Source organism: Eubalaena glacialis, chromosome Y (assembly GCF_028564815.1).
Source record: "Eubalaena glacialis isolate mEubGla1 chromosome Y, mEubGla1.1.hap2.+ XY, whole genome shotgun sequence".
In the NCBI taxonomy this organism is placed as follows: Eukaryota; Metazoa; Chordata; class Mammalia; order Artiodactyla; family Balaenidae; genus Eubalaena; species Eubalaena glacialis.
This window is the reverse complement of record NC_083737.1, coordinates 5,910,912-5,935,218: the sequence shown is the minus strand read 5'-3', so window position 1 is coordinate 5,935,218 and position 24,307 is coordinate 5,910,912. Positions and strand designations below refer to the sequence as shown.

At 52.0% G+C, this 24,307-nt stretch overlaps 1 protein-coding gene across 1 annotated transcript in view; it reads left to right on the top strand.

Moving 5' to 3' along the window:
* The first annotated feature begins 4,216 nt into the window (after positions 1-4,216).
* Positions 4,217-24,307, top strand: part of LOC133082937 (acetylserotonin O-methyltransferase-like) — a 195,311-nt gene continuing 175,220 nt past the window's right edge. Inside the window, exons 1-8 of the mRNA XM_061179620.1 lie at positions 4,217-4,229; positions 5,227-5,369; positions 10,114-10,288; positions 12,430-12,559; positions 15,686-15,764; positions 18,384-18,501; positions 20,433-20,573; positions 23,866-23,988. Coding sequence (XP_061035603.1) covers positions 4,217-4,229; positions 5,227-5,369; positions 10,114-10,288; positions 12,430-12,559; positions 15,686-15,764; positions 18,384-18,501; positions 20,433-20,573; positions 23,866-23,988 — 922 coding nt within the window. The remainder of the gene's footprint in view (positions 4,230-5,226; positions 5,370-10,113; positions 10,289-12,429; positions 12,560-15,685; positions 15,765-18,383; positions 18,502-20,432; positions 20,574-23,865; positions 23,989-24,307) is intronic.

The following is a 24,307-nucleotide window of genomic DNA, read 5'->3' as shown; positions in this document are numbered from 1 at the left end:
GTAACGGAACCAAACTCGGGTCCGCTCACCTGTGTGCAGTAAAGCCAATCTCCTTCACCCCTGTGGCGAAGGAACAAGCAGCTTTATTGCAGGGCCCAGCAAGGAGAACAGGGCTGGTGCTCAAAAAACCCAAGCTCCCCGAAGGGCTTCGGCAAAGCATTTTTAAAGGCAAAGTGCGGTAGGCGTGTCCCAGGATGTGTGATCAGCTCCTGCACAATTCTCTGGTTGACTGACGGTGAGGTACCAGGACGGGGTCACAGGGGTTAACGTCATCAGTCCTTAGGTGCCAGTAGGTCTGGGGGCTGCGTGCTCATGATCATCAGGTAGTTAATTGCTTCCACTTGGTGGTGGTTTTGGCATCTGCAAAACAACTCCGGGAACGTGCCTCAGATACTGTTATCTAAGTACTTTAGGGACGAGCTACGGCAGAGGGCATGGGGGAGGGGTTTGTCCCGGGAAGGCCCCAGAGGGTCCTACTCGGTTACAAGTCCCTGGGCGCCTCGATCTTTGAAAAGGTTTAGAAGGCTGGTTTGGTTCCGGGGCTGGAGGGTGTACAGCTCCCCGGACGTCGGCCAGCCCCGCCCTCCTGGGCCGCGGGGCGGAGCAGAGGATGGTGAGGCCCCGCCCACCTGCCATGCTTCAGCCTCTCCAGGCTTAGGCCCACGCGGCTCACAGCCCGGGGCGTCTCTCCTGCTCGTGCATCGTCCTTACACCAGCTCAGTATCTCCTCAGCCTTGGACCCCACCCGCTGCAAGGCGCAGAGTTAGGGGTGCACCTCTGAAACAGGAACCCTGCCGTCCGCCACTGAGCCGTGACTCGCCGCTACTGGTGAGAAATCTGTGTGGGTTTCCTGGGGCGTCTGTTGACAGATGGCCACAAGCTCGGGGCTTAAAATAACAAACAGTCATCCTTCCCCAGTCCTGGAGGCCAGGCATGTGAGGGTCAAGGTGTCCCAGGGCCGAGGTCCCTCCAGAGTCTCCAGGGGAGGGTCCTTCCCGCCTCTTCCAGCTTCTGGGGGCTCCAGGCGTCCCTGGGCTTGGGGCCGCCTCCCTCCCGTCTCTGCCTCTGTCTTCACGGGGCTTCTCCTCTGTGTCTGGGTCTCTCCTCTTCTGTGTCTTAGAAGGACCCTGTCACTGGATGTAGGGCCACCTCATCCAGGAGGACCTCACCTCAGACGCTTCACTGCATCACACCCGCAAAGACTGCTTTTCCAAATAAGGTCTTTTCTGATGTTCCAGGAATTTTAGGGGGACAGTCTTCAACCCAGTGCAACATCCCAATTTCGGAGATGTTAAGTGTTTGGGTTTTTTAAATGTACATTTTGGAATTGATACAACCATTTCTCACCTAATGACTAGATCACGTTGAATCTCTGATTTTCCATCTTCCTTGCACGTCAGCCCTGGGAGTGTTTAAAAAGCCGAAAGCCTGATTTCCTGATTCGGGGTTCCAAGCCAGCCCAGGAATGGCCCCTCCCCCAGGCGGCTCCCACATGCAATCAAGGTGGAGGATTTGGGCAGGTAAAGGGTCCTGTTCCTTCTCTGTTTCCTTAAGTCCTACTGTGGTTCCTGAGGTCAGAGCCTGTGGCCAGATGTGAGGGTAACCGTCTCGAGAACGAGGTGTCTCGATGCTCAAATCATCAGAGGCTCCAAGTCCGTGGATCCACCCCCCAAGCTTCCTTAGACCTTTTTACAAAAGTGCCCTCGATTCACGGGTTAACTTTGGGGAGATCCCACGTTCCTACCGCAGCAGCCGTGTTGGGAATCATAGTATAGATTTTTCTCTCCAGGAAAGGGGATTTCTCTCCATCAATTAAACTCCCTGTGGTGTTCTCTGGGCAGGCGCGAAAGCATTCTTCAGAGACATTATACATTTGTGCTTACGTTTAAGTTAGAGATTTAAAAAAACATTTATTTTATGGAGGTAGAGTTGATTTACAATGTGTTAATTCCTGCTGCACAGCAAAGTGTCTCAGTTATACGTATATATGCATTCTTTTTCATACTCTTTTCCATGATGGTTTATCCCGGGATATTGAATAGAGTTCCCTCTGCTCTACAGCAGGACCTTGTTGTCTATCCATCCTATATATACTAGTTTGCATCTACTAACCCCAAACTCCCAATCCATCCCTCCCCCACCCCCTCCCCCTTGGCGACCACAAGTCTGTTCTCTACGTCTGTGAGTTTGTTTCTGTTTCGTAGGTGTTTGCGTCATATTTTAGATTCCACGTATAAGTGATATCATAGGACATTTCTCTTTCTCTGGCTGGCTTGCTTCACTTAGTATGATCATCTCTAGGTCCACCACGTTGCTGCAAATGGCATGATTTCATTCTTTTTTATAGCTGAGTTGTATTCCATTGTGTACATGTGCCACATCTTCTTTATCCGTTCCTCTGCTGATGGGCACTTAGGTGCTTCCGTGTCTTGGCTACTGTGAATAGTGCTGCTATGAACATTGGGGCGCGTGGATCTTTACCAGTCAGTGTTTTACTGGATCATATGATTTAGAGATGTTTTTAAAACGCGTATGGTTGTTTGCAGTGAAAGCAGAAGAGGCTGTTTGCAAGCTCCTGTGCTGGAAGCAGAGGAGCGGTGGGCATATCCGCCTCTGCCCTGCTCGTGTGTGTCTTCAACACTGACGTGCAGGGACCCCCGGAGACAGAGGCAGGGCGGCCACGCGGCCCAGAGCAGGCCGTGCATTTTCCTCCAGCCTGTACGTGCCATCACCTGAGGCTACTTTCGTGTTCTGGTTCTTCCTAAGTTTCCACGGATGGGCAGACCTTGTTTCGTCATGCTTTGCTTTACTGCACTTTACAGATGGTGGACTTTTTAGAAATGGAAGGTTTGGGGCCCCCCTGCGTCGAGCAAGTCTATCGGCGCCATTTTTCCAACATCATTTGCTCACTTTGTGTCTCTGTGTCACATTTTGGTCGTTCTCGCAGTATTTCAAACCTTTAAATTATTTGTTATGGTGTCTATGGTTTTTGATGTTATTACTATGACTCACAATATTTGTTTTACTGGGGTGGCCTGGAACCAAACCCGCAATCTCTCCAGCGGATATCTGTGTGCCTTTTGCTTTTATTTTCTTTGGCCTCGCTGCGCGGCACGTGGGATCTTAGTTCCCCAACCGGCGATCGAACCCAGCCCCCTGCCGTGGAGGCGCGGAGTCTTCTTAACCACTGCACTGCCAGGGAAGCCCCTAGGCTCATTTTTAAAGAGCACTTGTCAACATAACTTCTTTTCTGGCCGATGAGAGTAGCCTTCTGTCAGGATGCCGTCTTCCTTCTTCTGGTAGAAACGGGGACCGTTCAGGGCCCGGCTGCGCGGCACAGATGCAGCTCGGCACGGCCAGGCCCCTTGGGCCTCTCGTGGCCTCCAAGTCCTTCTGAGACGGGCCGGGACCCGGGACCCTTTGCTGCAGGGCTTGCCCCTGGACACACCTCTCCTGGAGCAGCAAAATACAAAGAAACTGTAAGGGACTAAAAATAACTGCGTGCATGCGCAGTTGGGGCAAATTCTGGACAAAAGATACAAAGAGACCAAAAACCCAACTGTGACGTCTGAAGAGCCCGGAGCAAAAGCAAGGCACTGCGCATGCCCCCTGCACACGACACCATCTAAGGGGTGGGCAGCCCACCTAAGCCGCCTCCCCTCCAGCCCGACCCCTGGACACACCCCTACCCTCACCCCATAGAAGGAACCAGCTCGCCCCTCCTCGGGGAGCGGGGCCAGGGAACCTGTTACTTGTTCTCGCTCCCGCCCGCTGCAGCAGGGACCCCAGTAAAGCCTCGCCTGAATTTCTTGTCTGGCCTGTGATCAATTTCTATTGATTAAGGAGGCCAAGACCCCCGGTCGGGAACACTTTCTGCCCCTGGAAGAGTAACTCCAAGCCCCGACCTTGAATTTCACAGGTTCAGTCTCTGCACGTGTCCTGGTTCTTCTCATCGCTCAATCTCATTACTAAACTAATCGCCTGAAGTGAAGATCCCGGATTGATCCTGCAGCCAAGGGGGATTTGGCTGAGAAAGGGCTGCTTGCGTTTTAATCAAGCAAATGGTCTCGATGGCCAGTCCCTCTGCCCTCCTGTGGGTCCCTCCCAGGGGCCCCCCATCGCTCTCGCCTTCAGGCTGTGTCCACCGTGGCATGGTCAGCTGGCACTGAGGTCCTGCTTGCCGGGGTCCAGGGTGGAAAAAGGCAGGAGGGCCACCATGGCGGGGGTAGGTGCGGGGGGAAGCTGCAGCCCCCATCTGGGCTCTGAGGGTTTAAACCTGAGCATCAGAAATGGCTGGAAAACGGGGGGAGCAGCTCCCCAGCGGGGCTGGGCCACGGCAGGACCCACTTCAGGGCGGGTTCTGGGCTTCCTCTGGGATTAGCATGGCTCACCATGGTTCATTGGTGATTGAAACGCCTCCAGTGGAAATAATTGATCACCCTGGTGTAGCGGATTAAATGATGGCCCCCCCAAAACATATGTCCTTGTCCTAATCCCCAGAACCCAGGAACGGGACCTTATTTGGAAAAGGGGTCTCTGCAGATATGATGAAGTGAAGGGTCTGAGATGAGGTCCTCCTGGAGGAGGGTGGCCCTACATCCGATGACAGGGTCCTTCTAAGAGACAGAAGAGGAGAGACACAGACACAGAGGAGAAGCCACATGAAGACAGAGGCAGAGACGGGAGGGATGCAGCCACGAGCCCAGGGATGCCTGGAGCCCCCAGAAGCTGGAAGAGGCAGGAAGGACCCTCCCCTGGAGACTCTGGAGGGACCTCGGCCCTGGGACACCTTGACTTCCGACGTCTAGTCTCCAGGACTAGGTGAGGATGAATGTTTGTGGTTTAGAGCCCCCCAGTTTGTGGTCATTTGTTATAGCTGCACCAGAAAATTAATACACCCCCCCTCTCCCCATATGAAGGGCCCAGAGCCTGTTCAATCCATCCAATGACTCATCAACGCCAGGGATTAGTGGGCATATGGGTTTGGGACCAGTTCCACAGCTGATGGTGCAAGGGCGGGCAGGGGCTGGGGGTGCGGGTGATTTTAGGGCTGTGTGCTCATCAGGGACAGAAGGAGTGAGCAGAAACCCTGGGGGTCCCCATAAGCTTTGTCATCCCCTTAATCAAGCTGATGGAATTTTCTAGAATAATCCATCTTGGGCTCACTCCCGGGCCTCCAGCAAAGAGCTTGTGGCATCAGCACTGAGCCCCTGGCCGTCCCCTCAGCTTGCTCAGAGACCCGTGATTCCCGAAGCCAGGACGATTGGGGTCCTCCAAGCCAGGCTGGCCTGGAAGGAAGATGGGTTCCCCCTGGGGAGGAGGGCTACCGTCTCCTGAAGGAATATTCCAGTGCCTTCATGGTCTCCCAGGTAGGAAGCTCTGAGAGCTAGCGGGTGGGCGGGCAGACAGCCTGAGGCCGCCACCTGGATTATTTGGTCTCCTCTGGGGGGGGGTGAGAATGTCCTGGAACTCTGGACAAGACTACGTGCAGAAGCTTGGCCCTCGGGGCCTGGGGCCCTTCTGGGGATCTGTTGACCCCCATGGACCGCATCTCAGAATGATGTTGATGAAAGCTTAACCTGAGCTAGATAAGATTACAAAGGAGATGGTGGTTGTTGGAATACAGGTAGCAACTATTTCAAACACTTTGTGGCCGAGGAATACGGGTGCTCATCTGCTACACCCTAAACACAAGGTGATGCATTTAAAATCGAGGCAGCTTTGAAAGGTTCACCCACGATGTAGTAGACGTGAGTGTTTCATCCCTTCTCGTGGCTGAATGAATATTACGTGCAGTGAAAGTGCCAGACACAGAAGGTCACAGGGTGTGTGACTCTGTTTATAGGCGACGTCCAGGACAGGCAAATCAGACAGACAGAGAGTGGGCTTGTGGTGCCAGGGGCTGGGGAGGGGGATGGGGAGTGACGGCTCATGGGGACGGGGTCTCCTTTGGGGGGATGAGAAGGTTATGGAACCAGATAGAGGTGGTGGCTACACAGCAGTGTGAATGTGCTAAACGCCGCCGAACTGTTTAGTCTAAAATGGTTAAAGGTGATTCTTGTGCTACTTGAATTTTTGCTTCAATGAAAAGTGGAGGGAAGTTAGAGTTGGACTTTATGCTGTAGAGAGACAGGGGTGGCAGGTGTGTTGAATGAGGTTGTGAGCGGCGGGTGCAGGCCTTCGGCCGGATGCACTGGGAACCCAGTCCGTCCTCGCTTTGGGGTCCAAGTGGTGAAGCTCGCCATGTGCAGAGCCGCTCGGAAGCAGGTGGGGGCAAGCCAGCCTCCGCTTGCTTGAGGGCGAGGCTGGGCCTGTCTCGTGGAGAGCACGATCCCTCCAGGCTGTCTCGAGTGAGCCTCCACCGTTGAGAACACACAGCCTCGCCACGTGGCAGCTGACTGTCCTCGGGGCCTAGAGCTGCCCCAAGCTCGGCCACGCTGGCGGGAGGGGAGGGGTGTGAGGGTCTGTGGCAGAAAGACGGGGCGCTGTCTGCAGCTGGTGGTCCATCCAGACCCCCGGCATCAGGGAGGGCACTGCCCGCCGGCAGGGTCCCACGGTCTGTGCGGCTGCTGTCGTGCGCCTGAGGACGGTGTGGCTCCTCCTGGCCACGTGGTCACACGTGCGTGGTCTGGGCGGACTTTGTCCTCGAGGCGGGTGCTCAGATTCAGGAAGGGTGGACCGAAAAGGGGAGCGAAGCGTCTTCCCCATCCAAGCCCCAGATCCTCCGAATGCTACCCGGGGACCCCCGAGGGCCACGACGCCTATCTTAGCGCCACTGAGATAGACGGAAGAGGACCTTACAGAAAACAGAGTAACTTGCTGCCTTCCCCTGGCTTGAACACGCGACCTGGCTGTGCTCCCATCCCGTCCCCAGCCGGCTGGGGCTGCCCGCTCTTTACTCGGTGCCAGCTGCGTGCTCACAGGGCGTTCGGTGGCTTATAAATCTTGGGAGGAAAGTCGCTTTGGTACACGCAATTTCGTGCCATGTACTGTCACCCGTAACAGAACCAGAGCAGATGCAATTTTACTAGAATAAAACTTAATACAACCTGAACAGAACGAGAGAGTTAATAAAATCTCCGTAGAATAAAGCTGAATGCAACCTTAAAAGAAGAAGTCGATAACCTCTCAATAGAAGAGTGATTACAGCTTTACTATAATAAGAGTTAATACAACCTCACTACATAAACGCTAACACCGTCTTAATCAGATAAAACAATACAACCGTTAGTAGGACAAGAGTTAATAGAATCTCAATACGACAAGAGGTTCATCCAACGTTAAGAGAATAAAACGTACTACAGCCACATAGAATAAGAGTTCATAAAATCTTCGTACACAAAGAGTGACTACAACCTTAATACGGGAGCTCATACAATCATAACAGGGTAAGAGGTAATGCAAACCTCACAGAGCGAGAATCAACACAACTTTAACAGAAGAAGAACTAGTACCATCTTCAGAGAATACACCTTAACGCATCCTTAATAGAACGAGACTTAATAAAACCTTAACAGAAAAAATCTGAATACAACCTTCATGGAATGAGAGTTAATAACATCTCAATAGAACAAGAGTGATTGCCGCTTACTATACCAAGAGTTAATACAACCTCACTACAAGAGCTAATACCATCTTAATAGGATACAACTTAGTGCAGCCTTGATACAGTAAGACTTCATGCGACCTTAATAGGATAACAGCCAATAGTACCTTAAGAAGAGTAGATACAATCTTAATAAAATAAGAGTTAATGCAACCTTAAGGGAATAGGAAGGGATACAATCTTAATGAGAGTGAATATAAAATATAATCTTCGTAGAGTGAGCCGTTGATGGAACTTTATTTTAATATAATGGTTCTCAAATGGGGACTGTGCCCCCGGGGGCACACTTGTCAATGTCTGGGGACATGTTTGCTTGTCACAACTGGGGAGGGGGGAGGGGGAGCTCCTGACATCTGGTGGGTGGAGACCAGGGAAGCTGCTCCACACCCCGCAGTGCCCAGGACGTCCCACATCAGAGGATGATCCAGCCCCAAACATCGGTAGTGCCGCTGCCTTAATAGAATAACAGTTACTAGAACCTTAATAACAGAATTAGGAATTAACACAATAGTATTACACTCCCCTCTCCCACATGCATTTGGAGGGCTTTCCAGTGTAATCGTGGGTCGGGAAGCAGCAACTTCCCTAGTTAACATAGACACAGGTCTTATTTTTATGCTGTTAAAACAAGCCTAATCGTAAGTGTGGGAAACACATTGTCTCAAGAAACCATCTCTCCACTGTACACCTGAAACTAAGACAACACTGTAAACCAACTCTACTCCAGTAAAATTTTTTTTTAATTTTTAAAAATGAAAAAGAGTAGATAAACAATAAGGACCTACTGTATAGCACAGGGAACTATACTCAATATTTTGTAATCTATATGGGAAAAGAACCTGAAAAAGAATGTATACATGTATTCTTTTATATATAACTGAATCACTTTGCTGTACACCTGAAACTAACACGACATTGTAAATCAACCCTACTTCAAAAAAATAAAAATAAAAATTGTACCCGAAATCTAGGGTACAATTCTGGAAAAAAAAAAAAAAAAAAAAAAAACTGTCTCTCCTCGTGGGGCATTTATGGATACACCTCTCATGGCCAGTATTATCCCAAACCATGTGTGCAAGGGAAAAAAAATGCATTGATGGTATATTCTTTTTTTTTACCCTTTATGTATTATTTGGAGGCACCCTATTCACTTCTTTAGATGGAGAGAGAAAAAGAGAAAATAAACCATCTTAAGACTCTTGACACCAGCAGGTAGGGAACACTGCTGACACCTTAAGGAAAAAAAAAAAGGAATGCGTATATTTCCTTGTTTGGAAAATGAAAACAATGCAGAAGGAAGGGTCCAGAATGAAAAAGCAGAAGACCCTGTTTGTCCCCCATCCCCCGAATTTCTGCTCCCAGGTGATCACTGTGACTAGCGAGGGACAGAGAGAGGATTATAGGATTCTGAAAACTCACGTGTGGTTTCCCGTGGTTGCATGTGCCCCTCGCTATCCCTCGGGCATCCCCTTTGGGGACCTCAGAGTCCCTCACGGGGGGCGTGCATTTCCCAGGACAGGCTCCTGCTGTTCCTTCTGCAGCCTGATGCTGTTCCAGGCAGGTTCCGTGAAGAGCTTCTGTGGACGGACAGGGCAGGGGCAGCTGCTGCAGACGCCTGGACCTCCCAGGCTCCCACACCTTTGCTCCTGCCCGGCTGGCCAGCCCATGAATGACCCCCTTGGCCCCTGCCTCTGGGGGGACAGCCCCCACCGGGCCCTGGCGCCCACCCTCCCTGGGGACCAATCCATCCTCTCCATGGGGCAGGATTAGGGCTCAACCCCTCAAACAGCAGGAGCAGTCTCTTCTTGGGTGCAAGGTGGAAGCATCATTTAAAAAATGTTTTTGTTGTGGTAAAATAGACATACTATAAAATTTACCATTTCAACCATTTTTAAGGGCACAGTTCATTGGCATCAGGTCCATTTATATTGTTGGGCAACCATCCCCACCATCATGTCCAGAACTTTCTCATCTTCCCAAACTTTGTCCCCATTGAACACTGACTCCCCCTCCCCCAGCCCCTGGACCCACCATCTACTTTCTGTGAATTTGGCTCTTCTAGGGAACCCCGATACGTGTCCTTCTGTGTCTGGCTTCTCTCACTCAGCGTCATGTCCTCAAGGTTCATCCATGTTGTACCTGGATCACAATTCCCATCTTTTCTAAGACTGAGTCATATTCCATTGTTTTTACACTGTATTTTGTTTATCCATCCATCCATCAGTGGACACCTGGGTGGCATCCACCTTTTGGCCATTATGAAGAATGCTTCACGTGAACACACGGGTGTCCACGCTATCTGTTCGGCTCCCTACTTTTGGTTCTTTTGGGTCTACACCCAGCAGCGGAATTGCTAGACCCTATGGTCATCCTATGCTGAATTTTTTGAGGAACTGCCCTGTTTTCCTGAGCCCTTCCAGATGCACGCTCCCTCCCCACGGTGTGTGCGTCTGAGCGTGGTTCTTAAGAGAATTAAAGCTGAGTCTGGTTTCTGCCGTTGCCCCGAGGTTCTCTTCGCCGCCTGTGAGCTGGGAGTCTTTGACCTTCTGGCCGAGGCCCCGGAGGCCCTGGGCTCGGCTGCAGTGGCTGCACGTCTGGGCGTCAGCTCCCGAGGGACAGAGCTACTGCTGGACGCCTGTGTGTCCCTGAAGCTGCTTCAAGTGGAAGTGAGGAGAGAAAAAGGTAAGCATCCTGGCTATTTTGAAGGACACATTTTAAAGGTGCACCCTCAGCACATTTTTTTTTCTGTAAAGGGCCAGAGAGTAAGTATTCTCAGCCTTGTGGGCTGGCCGTGTGGTCTCTGCAGCTGCCACCCATCTCTGCCTTTGGCACACCCAAGCAGCTGGAGACAAACAAATGGGCGGGGCTGAGTGCCAATAAAACTTTATTGACAAGACAGGTGGTAGGCCAGGGTTCCAATAAAACTTTATTAACACAACAGGTGGTGGAACAGGGTTCTAGTAAAACTTTATTGACAAAATTGGTGGTGGGCTAGGGTTCTAATAAAAGTTTATTGATAAAACAGGTGGTGGGCCAGGGTTCCAATAAAACTTTATTGACAAAACAGGTGGTGGGCCAGGGTTCCAATAAAACTTTATTAACAAAACAGGTGGTGGAATGGGGTTCTAATAAAACTTTATTGATAAAACAGGTGGTGGGCCAGGGTTCCAATAAAACTTTATTGACAAAACAGGTGGTGGGCCAGGGTTCCAATAAAACTTTATTGACAAAAACAGGCAGAGGGCCAAAACCAGAGAGCAAACGCGGGATGTCATTTACCAACTCCTGATCTAGAGGTTTCCTCAGGCTGGTGTATGCACTGGAACCCCAATGAAGTATCCAAGGAACAAGATACAAATGTGAAAAAAAAATCTCTGGGGAGTAATTTTCCATCAAGCTGAATTGATTCAATTCAGGGGTTGCCATTTATGATGAGAGTATATTATTTTGGTGTTGAAGCTGCTTTTCTCTTATGGAAGGTGGTGAAGGTAGGTGGGTTTTTTTTTGTTTTTAATGTCCTTCCTTTGCAAAATTCAAAATTGTCAACCCTATGTCGGTCATCCAGATGGTTTTTTAGAGTTTTGTCAATCCGTGAAATTGCAAAGTGTAGGGACTATCGCTTGATAGAACAGGAGTGGGTGGCCCGGAGGTGGGAGGGGTGGCTGGGGGGCTTTTTTCTTGCAGCAAGGACTTGTGTACCTGTTCGATTTCTGGGGTGCAAACAGCGGGGGCGAGTTAACTTGAACAGGAAGACATCATCTGAGGGGTTGACGGCGCTCAGATAGCCCGGCTTGGGAATCAAGCAGGTGCCAGCCACACCACGTGAACAAGCTTTGCAGGTCCCCCTCCCGGCCCCCACTGCAGCACTGCCCCTGAATGCCCAGCCCATGCTGAAACCCGGCCAGGACACACCTGTGGAGGATGCCGGATGTTCTGTGGGAAGCACCTGGGGGTGGGAGGAGCCTGTGGTTCCCGCTGACACGCGACCCAGGCAGGTGAGGATCTGGGCAAGCGCGCAGGCTAGGAAGCCCCGTGACGGCAGCATCCACTCCGGCTCTGCCTCTGGGGTCCCCGCGGAGACCCGCAAACATTGGGCAGGTACACATTGTGCAGAGCAATGAAAGGCTAGATCCTTCCTCCTCATGAGCAGGACAAGCCGCTCCTGTCCTAGGAGGGATGCCATGAACAAGAACAGGACCACGCTGGGCCCCAAGCACCACAGCTGGGCCCCTGGGACGGGCTCAGGCACCGGACAAGCCTTTCGGACATGTGGCCCCGAGATGCCAGGGCCGTCTCGCCTTGTCGGGGGCTGGAGGGATGGAGTGGCTTAGCGTCCAGCCAGGGAGCACGGTGCCGTCTGCCCCGGGGGCTGTGGGCCTCCTGCACCTGTGGTGAAGATGACGTCCCCACCAGGCTTGGGTCCCTGCTGCACAGCTGAGCTCACCCAAAAAGCGCCCCTTTCTCCCCTGATCTTTGTTTTCTCTGCACGAGTCGGGGTGCTGCCCCCATATGTCCATTTTAAAACCAGTTGTTATTTAAAGGTCCGCAGACTGTAATATACATTTCCCTCGGGCTCGTTGGCTGTTTCCACCAGCTCCACCGGATCTTCCCGTGGGATTTGCCAAAGCTGAACCCAGCAGGTGCGCCTGCTGCCCACAGGTCAGCCGGTCCTTCAGGACGGGGGTCCAGCTGTTGGGACTTCCATGGTCCCGGCAGGAGTCACGTTCACTCAGGACGTTGCCAATGCTGGTGTTGGCATGTCGGCGATGCCTTGGTATCTAACGCGTTTTGGTTTTTTTTCCCTCTGTTCTGTGTGTTTTCAGCTGTGTATGAAAGCACAGAGCTCGCCAGCACCCACCTGGCCAGAGCCAGCCCCAAGTCCCAGCAGGACATGCTGCTGTACACGGCCAGGACCCCCTACCTGTGCTGGGGCCACCTGGCCGCGGCTGGCAGGTGGGTGCGGTGTCGGTGGCGCTCCTGAGTCCCAGGGCTGCCTGGGGGCTGGTTTCAGGGCATCCGAGGAATCGAAATGCCGGGTTTCTTGTAGAACCAAACGCGACAGCATTAGATTTGGGAATCCGGAGCAGATGTGTGAGGTCACCTGGCGTCGACCGACGGGATTAATCTAATGATGTCGTGATGAGAATCCTTTTGCTTCAGGAGTCTCCAGGGGAAGTAGGGGTGCCCCAGGGCAAAGCAGGAGGATAACCTGGAACATGTGGGTGGAAAACCCTGCGTGCTGCTCTCTGTGTGATCGCTGTGCTCCGCACCGGGCTTCTCAGCCTCACCCCGCTGGCATCTGGAGCTGGAGGACTCTCTGATGCGGCGCGTCCTGAGCCCTGCGGGGTGCGGGGCAGCTTCCCTGGTCTCCACCCACCACGTGCCAGGAGCACCCCTCCCCCCAGTGCGACAACCAACAGTGTCCCCAGACATTGACAAGTGTCTCCTGGGGGCAAAATCAGTTGTAATTGGGAATCACTACGGTAGAGACAGGTGGATAGAGCTATAGATAAGTGACAGATATTGATAGATCAATATTATTAGATAAATACTGATAGATAAGTAGTGATACATTATAGATGATAGATGATTGATAGACAATATTGATAGTTTGATAGGTGACTGATAGATATAGATATTGATAAAATGATAGCTATTGATAGGTATGGATAGATGATGGGTAGATAGATGGATCTACAGATACGTGAATCTATAGGTAGATGTTATTGGTAGATAAATATTGTTAGATAAATGCTGATAGATAGTGATCAATAGATGATAGATATTGACAGGTGATTGATAGATAATACGGATAGTTTGAGAGATAGATGATGATGGATAGACATTATTGATAAATATTGATAGAAGATGATGAGTATTGATAGGTGGGTCTAGATAGATGATAGAGAGATAGATGAATACAGCAGTCCCCAACCTTTCTGACACCAGGGACCGGTTTCATGGACGACAGTTTTTCCACGGACGGGGCGAGGGGGGTGGCAGGATAATTCGGGCAGTAATGCAAGCGATGGCGGGATAGTTCAGACGGTAATGCGAGCCGCGGGGAGCGATGGGGAGCGATGGGGCGCGATGGGGAGCGATGGGGCGGGATGGGGAGCGATGGGGAGAGATGGGGAGCGATGGGGAGCGATGGGGCGCGATGCGGAGCGATGGGGAGGGATGGGGAGCGATGGGGAGCGATGCAGAGCGATGGGGAGCGGTGGGGAGCGATGGGGAGCGGTGGGGAGCGATGGGGAGCGATGCGGAGCGATGGGGAGCGATGTGGAGCGATGGGGAGCCGCAGATGAAGCTTCGCTCGTTTGCCCACTGCTCACCTGCTGTGCGGCCCGGTTCCTAACAGGCTGTGGACCGGTACCGGTCCGCGGCCCAGGGGTTGGGGAACCCTGGCTGAATAGATAGATAGATAGATAATAAATGATAGATAATAGAATTATAATAGGTGACTTACAGAGAGAATCTCTGATGCTAGGTCAGGGTTTCTCAGCACGACTGACATTGAGGCTGGATGACTCTCGGATGTGAGGCGTCCCGGGCCCTGTGGGGTGCGGAGCAGCTTCCCTGGTCTCCACCCGCCAGGTGCCAGGAGCTCCCCTCCCCCCATTGCTGACAACCAACTGAAGACATTGACATTGTTGAGAACCGTGGCTCTACATTTTCTTTCTTAATTATTTTAACTTAAACCCCATCTTGAGCCTCCGGTAGCTTAGCTGTGAGAACCCGGGGACCCAGTTCTGCCACTGGTTTTGGAAAAGATACAGGTCATCAGATTCATGCTTATCATCATTGTTTGACTTCACATTTCTCTTCCAAAATCACACCCATGTGAGACTCACCGCGCACGTAGCGTCGATGCTGTTCTGAGCGTCTCCAGGTGGCCCAGGGCTGGTGTGTAAAGTGCATCAGGGTCGGGCCCACAGCTTGGAGCCAAGGGGACTCTCAGTAAGTCTCTGAGGGAGACTGAAGTGTCAGGGGTCTCGTGTCACAGCCAGACAAGAGGGCCCAGTAGGGGCAGTGGCACCGCAGAGCATGGACGCCCGTCTAAAGGGCCAGCCCCCCGTCAGCTCACACCAGCTGTTCCCACGCGGCCGTGGGGTGACAGCTGCCCCAGCTTCCGAGCTTTGTGTTTTACGAGAAGCAGGGTGTCTCGATTTTAAGGGGACGTCCCCTGAGTTTTTGACCTTGGGGCCTGTTCAGTTAAAGAAAGAAGCCGTGAGAAGCAAAGCAAGCACAGCACGAGCTGGACACAGCCCAGTGGACACTGCCCGAGGGTGCAGGTAACCAGCAGCGCCTCCACGTCTCCGCAGCTCTGGCTGGACCCTCTGGAGTCGGTCCGAGGGACTTCAGTGCTTTGTCCCATGTGCAAAAGGAGCCTGGTTTTGGAGCAATGGAGAGGAACAGTCTTCTTCCTTCTGCCTCGTGCTGGTGTGTCTGGGTGCCACGTGTAGGCATGGATTTCTGCTGCTGTGTATTTTTCATCAGCGTCTCCCGAAGTTCACGTGGGAAGGAGATGCCTCACCTGACCGAAGGCTGGGTCACCTCATATCCGTGGAAGGAGCAGGGGGCTGATTGCGGCCAGACTAGATCCAGGATGGAAGGGGGACAGCACACCTATACATCAGGGAGCCAGGCAGCGGGGCCCAGGAGGACCCAGAAATCCCCCCCCCCGGCCTCAGGGGAGCAGGAGAAAGCTGTGGGAGACCTGCTGGCCCTCCAGCTGCAAGGAGGGTCCCGTCCCCAGGTGCCAGGGGCTGCGTCCGCCTGGACCGAGGCGTCGCCCCATTTCATGTCATCTTTACACTCTCTTTAGACTGTCCTTCGTTTCTTCTTTCCTCACATCAGAGAGGCCTGCTAGACGGGTAACCTGCAGCTCTGAATGTGCAGTTATTTATTGCAAACTAGAAAGGAATTCGAGAGTGTCTTGGGTTACTTGTTTCCTGTTTGTTCTGTCTGCGATGTAAGGATAGGGTCTGTGAGCGCCAGTGTGCGGTACCTAATGGGCAGTAAAGTCTCAGAACCTGAGTGATGCCCGCCCCGTTTTCAGAGACGCCCCGTTTTCAGAGACGGGAAGAACCAGTATCTGAAGGCCTTTGGGGTTCCCTCCGAGGAGCTCTTCACTGCCATCTACAGGTCACGCCAAGCACCTGCTTTTTTTTTTTTTTTTTGGCCACCCTGCACGGCATGCGGGGTCTTAGCTCCCCAACCAGGGGTTGAACCCGAGCCCCCTGCAGTAGAAGTGCAGGAGTCTTAACCACTGGACCGCCAGGGAAGTCCCAAGCACCTGCTCCGACAGGGTTATGCTTATTATATTTTAAAATTTTATTGAAGTGTAGTTGATTGACAGTGTTGTGTTACTGTCTGCTGTACCGCAAAGCGACTCAGTTATACACATATATACAACCTTTAATATTCTTTTCCATGATGGTTTATCCCAGGATATTGCATAGAGTTCCCTGTGCTCTACAGTAGGACCTTGTTGTGTATCCATCCTGTATATACGAGGCTGCATCTGCTCATCCTGACCTTCCAACCCTTCCCTCCCCCACCCCCTCCCCCTTGGCCACCACTAGTCTGTTCTCTGTGTCTGTGAGTCTGTTTCTGTTTCGTAGATAAGTTCATTTGTGTCAGATTTTAGATTCCACGTATAAGTGATATCATATGTATGGTATTTGTCTTTCTCTGACTTACTTCACTTACCTGATCATCTCTAGGTCCATCCATGTTGCTGCAAATGGCATTATTTCATTCTTTTTTAGGGCTGAGTAATATTCCATTGTATACATGTACCACATCTTCTTTATCCATTCATCTGTCGATGGACATTTAGGTTGTTTCCATGTCTTGGCTATTGTGAATAGTGCTGCTATGAACACTGGGGTGCATGTATCTTTTTGGATTAGAGTTTTATCTGGATATACACCCAGGAGTGGGATTGCTGGGTCATATGGTAGCTCTATTTTTAGTTTTCTGAGGAACCTCCATACTGTTCTCCATAGTAGCTGCACCAACTTACATTCCCACCAACAGTGCAGGAGGGCTCCCTTCTCTCCACACCCTCTCCAGCACTTACTGTTTGCAGACTTTTTAATGATGGCCATTCTGACCGGTGTGAGGTGATGCCTCACTGTAGAGTCACGCTTATTTTTAAAAGAAATACAGGGCTGAGGAAGTGTGTCCAAATAGAGCAAAACAGAAGGAAGTTGATATTTAATTTAAAATTTAAAAAAAAACCCAGATTTGGCAGTTCTGATGTTTGTGTGGATCAATTCCCTGCGTCGATGCCAATATTTTAATCTTCATTTTAAAGCAGAAAAACAAGGCCTTGTTTTGATTTGGCTGGAGTGATGCCGGGAATACTTTTTTCTTTTTTTTTTTTTTTTGGCTTTCTGTACAAAGACGCAGGCCTGGGGTTTTGCATGAAGCGCTGGTGTGAACGTTGTGAGATGGTGATGACTTCATGACTATTTGCAGCGTTTGGCGCTGCTCACAGGTACAGCAGGAAAAGCACAGAGGATGGGGGTGTAGCTGAGGGTCCTCTACGAGCTGGCGCCTGTCCTCCCCTCCCCCCCCCCACCTTTCTCCCCCCTTCACTCCCCTCCCCGCACTTCCTGCACGGAGACCAAACCCACACAGCAGACTCCGCAGAGGGGCCAGAGGAGAGAGGGACCCCCAGGCCCTCCTCACCTACCCAACATCCTTGAATCCTTCTCCGCCCCCTCCCAAGACCCCCCGCCCCGTCCCACAGTCTCTTCCCCACCTCCGCGAATCCCCCCCTTTGGAGGCCTGGCCCCCGCGTGTGTGGACTCCCTCCTGGACTTGCAAAGGGGCCCAGGTCGCCTTGCATTCCGCCCTGTGGGGCGGGGGACACGCCCTGGATTTCCCTGACTCTGACCTGCTCTTACGATGGAAATGATGCCAAAAATCTTGGCTCTCTGGGCACCGATGCCAGATGGAAATACGGAGACAGAGTTTTGGAGGAAAAGAGAGAATCGCTGTACCCTTTGCCAGGCAGAGAGGGAACAGAGCAGGCTAGTGCCTCAATGACTGTGCCCCCCTACCTGGGAAACAGGGAGAGGGTTTTACAGCTGGGGCTCGTGGTCTGGGGTAGGTGATAAGGCTCAGAGTAAGGCCGGTCTTGCCTTTCTTTTCTTCTGCAAATTCTCGGCCGAAGCTGGCGTCAGGTGGCTCAGCAACCAGGCCTGGTGTTCCTGAGGTTATCCGCCCGTGACCTTTCTGAACTGAAGAATGTTGCGAGGGAGGGTAGGGGGAGAGGAATGCCACTTGCGAGTGTAGTTCATAGGGAGTCAGAGTGTAATTAGCTTCGTGCGGGACACATCTAGCTGCAAGTGTCTGCTGGTAGCAACAGCTGAAGAATAACCAAGACTGCTTAATTCTTTCCGGCCTGATTAGGCTGTTTTCCTAGCCTGTTCGTTGTTTCCTAATTTTCCTTGTTTACCAGAAAAGGAGAGTCTCATTTCTCTTTTTTTGCTGCAACAGACGCGGCCTCCCGCGGGGACTCCTAGAGGAGGATCCATTCCTTCCGGCCGTACTCCCGGGCCCCGGGAGCCAGGTGCCTGTCTGTGTGTGGGGCGTTGACCCGGGGCTCCTGACACCCCGGATCTCACCCACCTCCAGCAGCTCGGGTTCCAGTACACAGACGTAGAGCCTGCGGGTCTCGGCACAGGGCTCCCCGTGTCGGCACTCACGATGCCCGCCCCGGATTCTGCACGGTTCTCACGGGCGTGCCTTCCCACGCCAGGTCCAAGGCGAGAGGCTGCAAGCCGTGCGGGGCCTGCAGGACGAGTGGAGGCTCGGAGGGCCGAGGGTGGTGGCTGCCTTTGACCTGTCACCCTTCCCGCGCATCTGTGACCTCGGAGGTGAGTGTCTGCCCCATACCTTGGAGCTGGGTTTGGAACTCGGTGTGGGGAGCGTATGAATCCTCGGTTTTTTAAAATTGAAGTCTAGTTGATTTACACTGTTGTGTTAGTTTCAGGTGTACAGCAGAGCGATTCAGTTTTACACATACATATATATATATATATATATTCTATTTCAGATTCTTTTCCCTTATAGGTTGTTACAAGATATTGAATATAGGTCCCTGTGCTATACAGTAGATCCTCTTTGTTTGTCTGTTTTGTATAGAGTAGTGTGTGTATCTGTGAATCCCAAACTCCTAATTTATCCCTCGCCACCCCCCCCTCCCCCTTAGCAACCACAAGTCTGTTCTCTATGTCTGTGGGTCTCTTTCTGTTTCATACGTAAGTTCATTTGTGTCATATTTTAGATTCCACGTAGAAGTGGTATCATATGGTATTTGTCTCTGTCTGGCTTACTTCACTTAGTATGATCATCTCTAGGTCCACCACGTTGCTGCAAATGGCATGATTTCATTCTTTTTATGGCTGAGTAGAGTTCCACTGTATATATGCACCACATCTTCTTTATCCACTCCTCTGTCAGTGGACATTTAGGTTGCTGCCATGTCCTGCATGGAAACAGTGCTGCAGTGAACATCGGGGGTGCATCTTGGGATCTTTTCAGATTACGGTTTTCTCCGGATATACGCCCAAGAGTGGAATTGCCAGTTCATATGGCAGCTCTGTTGTGTAGTTTTCTGAGGAACCTCCATACTGTTCTCAGTAGTGGCTGCAGCAATTTACATCTCCACCCACAGTGCACAAGGACGCCCCTGGTTTGAACAGTTCCCGGTGACCCAGTGAAGGAGGAAGATGGAAATCCCAGTTAGGACAGCGGGGAACAGCTTCCTTTCACTTCCCGGAGGCTGTCGTGGCCGCAGCTCCTTACTGTAGCCAACTAGCAATGGCTCCAAGGACGAGGGCGTGGGGCACAGACGTGGGTCTCCGTGTGGGCAACAGTCAGAACCCTCTGGGCGGGGTTGGAGGGTGGTCTGCTGAAACTCCGAGAGCAGAGTCTTCTCATGCTGCCTTCCTGGTGGAGGAAAATACCGTGTGAGCCTGCAAGGATCAGGAGCGTTTACTGGGGTCCTGGGGGACAGATGTCACTCCTCCCTTGGGATGTCACTCCTCCACTGTGATGCTGACGGGGATGAGAAGGATGGCCGGCCATGTCTGGGCGTTGGACACTGGGCGGCTCTTAGAACAGACGCAGGACTGGGTTGGTGGTCCTCCTCCCTGTCTTACGGGATAAGGAGGTGGGGCTCCGTTGAGGTCGGAACAGCAGCGGTGAGCGCCGCCCCTTGGTCTGGTTTCGGGAAACCCTGCTGCTGCCTCCCCGACCCAGCGCTGCCTTCCCATAGAGGAGGGACGGAAAGCACGGGTCCCCCTTCGGATAGGGATGTGAGGCTTCAGAAACTCATCTCTGGTGCACAAGGGGTGTCTTTGCCATGTTCGCTGGTAGCAGGTTCCTCTAAGCAAGAGCAGACTTGCAATTGCTCTGCCTTGGGGGCAGCTGGGCATGAAAACACAAGACAGGAGGGTCTCCAGGACCTGGGACGTGCATGCTGTTGGCGTCTGGGAGGGTCGCCTTTGTTTCTCACTGGGGTGTCCCCTGGAAATGTGCCCCACAGGGACCCATGGGCACATCTCACTCTGGCATTTGCCCAGGGCTTCCTCTGCCTGGCTGTTGTCTGTCTTCGGGTGGACAGATGCCCCGGCACGAGAGGACACAGTCAGGTCAGAGTCTGTGTGGAAGATTGGTGTGTGGGTCGGCCCAACCAGGAAGACCCCCTAGATTCCAGGGCTTTTAGGTGAGCCTGTAACTATGGAGACCAGAGTGTGGGTACCACCCAGGTCCCCACCCTGTCACGTCCTGTGTCCGCTTGCAGGTGGTTCCGGGGCTCTGGCCAAGGCATGCATGTCTCTGTACCCGGGGTCTCAGGTCACCGTGTTTGACATCCCGGACGTGGTCCAGATGGCAAAGAGGCACTTCTCATTCCCGGAGGATGAACGGATCGGCTTCTGTGAAGGTGGGTTTCCAAGTGCTGTCTGTGTCCACGGGGAAACGGATGCGTCCCGGGGGGGGCGTGGGAGAAGGCAGCGGTGCATGGTCGGAGTGGGTTCCTCCACACTCCAAATATACTCCCCCTCAGCCTAGAACTGTGAGTCATGACAGATGGAAAACTCTGGGAGGGTATGTGGTTTTCTTGCAATTAATTCTTTCTTGAGTATTGTACTGGGTTCAACAGTGTCCCGTCAAAATTCATGTCCACCTAGAATTTGTGAATGGGACCTTATTAGGAAGTAGGGTCCTTGCAGATGTGATGAAGTGAAGGATCTGAGATGAGGTCCTCCTGGATGAGGGTGGCCCTACGTCCAATGACAGGGTCCTTCTAAGAAACAGAAGAGGAGAGACACAGACACAGAGGAGAAGCCACGTGAAGACAGAGGCAGAGATGGGAGGGAGGCAGCCATGAGCCCAGGGGCGCCTGGCGCCCCCAGAAGCTGAAAGAGGCAGGAAGGACCCTCCCCTGGAGCCTCTGGAGGGAGCGTGGCCCTGGGACACCTTGACCTCACATGTCTGGTCTCCAGGATGGGGGAGGATGGATTTCCTGGTCTGTGGCCATTTCTTACGGCTGCCCCAGGACACCCACACAGGTATCTAAATCCAGGTCATTTATGAATGATAGTAAATGACATGGGTTGAAGGTAGGATCAGGGGTCAGTTCCTGACTCAGAAGCTTGAGAAGCTTCTCAGGCTTTCCAAGGCTCACAGACTACAGCAGCTTTGCCAAGAGCTGGAAGGGACTTCCTCTTGCTTTGGAAATGTGGGGTGCGGCTCCCAGAGATGGGCTATCCCAGGAACTACGGTCTAACCAGCAGATGCCCTGTACCTCCATTTATGGAGGAAACTGGCCTTTCGTGGTTCTTTTTTTCTGCTCGCTCAGAAGAAAAACACCAGGTGGGGATATCATTTCTGTCCGCTCTTAGATCTGCTGTAAATTCACTATGATTATTATTATTATTTTTGGCCACACCATACGGCTTGTGGGATCTCAGCTTCCCGACCAGGAATTGAACATGTGCCCCCTGCAGTGGAAGCGTGCAGTCTTAACTACTGGACCACCAGGGAAGTCCCTCGCTATTATTTTTTTTAAAAAAATCACCTCCACGCGACTTCCCTGGCAGTCCAGTGGTTAAGACTTCGCCTTTCAATGCAGAGGGTGCAGGTTCGATCCCTGGTCAGGGAGCTAAGATCCCACATGCCTCACGGCCAAAAAACCAAACATAAAACAGAAGCAATATTGTAACAAATTCAATAAACACTTTAAAAATGGTCTACATCAAAAGATCTTTAAAAAAAAAAAATCACAGCCAAGTTCATGGCATCTCATGGGACAGGCCATCAGCATTGCATCTGGGGCCAGATGTGGGGTAGACACTCCCGAAATGTTGACTGATCCAGACGAAGGATCATCTCCTTTTGAACAACTCTGGATCCGATAGGCTGATTTCAAGGTGACAAGAATGTGCTGAATCGTGTCCTTGAAGGGCTGGATACCATCTGTATTTAAAATTCTGAAATTTGGGGACGTCCCTGGTGGTCCAGTGGGTAAGACTCCACACTCCCAATGCAGGGGGCCCGGGTTCGATCCCTGGTCGGGGAACTAGACCCCGCATGCACGCTGCAACTAAGAAGTCCGCACGCCACAAGTAAAGATCCTGCGTGCTGCAACTAAGACCCGGTGCAGCCTAAATGAAGAAATAAATAAATATTTAAAATTGTGAAATTTTGACCATCAGGAGTTTGTTGGGGGGTGTGGGGGGCTTAATGCTGATTTTTAAAAAATTCTTTTAAATTTTTATTTATTTTTGGCAGCGCTGGGTCTTCGTTGCTGCGTGCGGGCTTTCTCTAGTTGCGGCGAGCAGGGGCTACTCTTCGTTGCGGTGCGCGGGCTTCTCATTGCGGTGGCTTCTCTTGTTGCAGAGCACGGGCTCTAGGCGCGTGGGCTTCAGTAGTTGTGGCTCGCGGGCTGAGTAGTTGTGGCCCGTGGGCTCTAGAGCACAGGCTCAGTAGTTGCGGCGCACGGGCTTAGTTGCTCCGCGGCATGTGGGATCGTCCCGGCTCAGGGCTCGAACCCGTGTCCCCTGCATTGGCAGGCGGATTCTTAACCACTGCGCCACCAGGGAAGTCCTTAATGTTGATTTTTAAAGCCATTGTATTAAAATATATTGAATCTCAATGACCCAGTTTTGGGGCCCCTTAAATTTTGTGCGCAGAGGCAGTGCCTCACCCTGCTCTTAACCCTAATCCCACCCCTGGGGAGTCTTCCTCCTGCTTCTTGGAGAGACACGATCAGTGTTACTTCAGTGCCTCATTTGGAAAACGGGGTGACGAAGCAGACTTTGGACGTTGGGGGAATTAAGTGGAATACACTTTATTATGTGCTGTTACCCCGTTGAGGTTGCGTGTCTGCGATTGGTCCCCAAGGGCAGCTGGTAGAAGGTGCAGGCATGTCGACCTTCATTCCTGGGTCTGCATTCTCTCCAGGCTGTAGGCAAACGGACGCCTGACTGAATTTGGCCCTTGGGCCGTAGTTTTCTAAGAAAAACCCCTGTCTTTCTTCATTGAGTGGAAGAAAATCCATTTGGAGGAACCTCCTTCTCCGTGCCCTATCTCATGGGGGAATATTCTGGGGTCCATATTTCCTGGGGTACTCAGCACAAGGAAGAGAGCCAGGGGATAGCCTCCATGTCGTCCAAGACATCCTCCGCAATTCCCGTGAATTTGCAGGGTCTGGACCACACAGGTCAGCTGAGGTAACCCTGTACGGCTCAGGGCTATCCAAGCTCTCTTCCCACATTGATACTTCTTGAAGGAAAAACGGTAGGAGAGTTGAGTGTTGGCCACCACCTACAGGTAAGAGTCTCTCTTGGGCATTTTTATTCAGTCAGGGAAACACATATGGACCTTGCTGGTCCAGTTTGACTCATCGGAATGGAGCTTCTGATGCATTGCCTGGGACCTCCTGAAATCCATGGCTTAAAGGATGCTGTCTGTTTACACGGGACCTTCGGAAATAAAATAAAAATAAAACCATTGTCCAGATCTGATGGAGGGAAAGGGGCCCCCAAACATCATTCAGAATGGTCCTGTCTTCACTGAGATTTCTTTTTGTTCAGGGTCTGGTTGAAAGGTCACCAGCTGGAAGATCTGGGGAAAGCTCGGTCCATACAGGTGGCCTTTCCCCGCTGTGTGTTGGTGTGGTCCAACGGGATTGAGATGCAGGCTGACCCCAGGGCACTCGCCCTGGGTTACAGGAGACTTCTTTAAGGACCGCCTTCCGGAGCCGGATCTGTGCATCCTGGCCAGGGTCCTGCATGACTGGACAGATGAGAAGTGTTCACACCTGCTGGGGAGAACATATCAAGCCTGCAAGACAGGTAGGTGGTAGGGCTGGGTGTCGCTGTGCTGTCAACTCGGGGCAGGGTTGGAAGACTCTCCTTGGGATGCTGGGGACTGAGTTCATGTCACAGGTAAGGGGAGTCATCCAACCAAATGGCTCTCCTTCCGCATCAGTAATTAAAACCGACCAAAAAATGGCATTGATAACCATTCTGCAGCGTATCCCAATGAAAGATGGAGATAGCCACTGTGTGCGAGGGGGACAGTATCCTGTGAGGTCACCATCCTGAGGGTCCATGAGGACGTGGGCACAGCCTCTGTGTGTGAGGGGGACACTATCTTCTAAGGTCACCATCC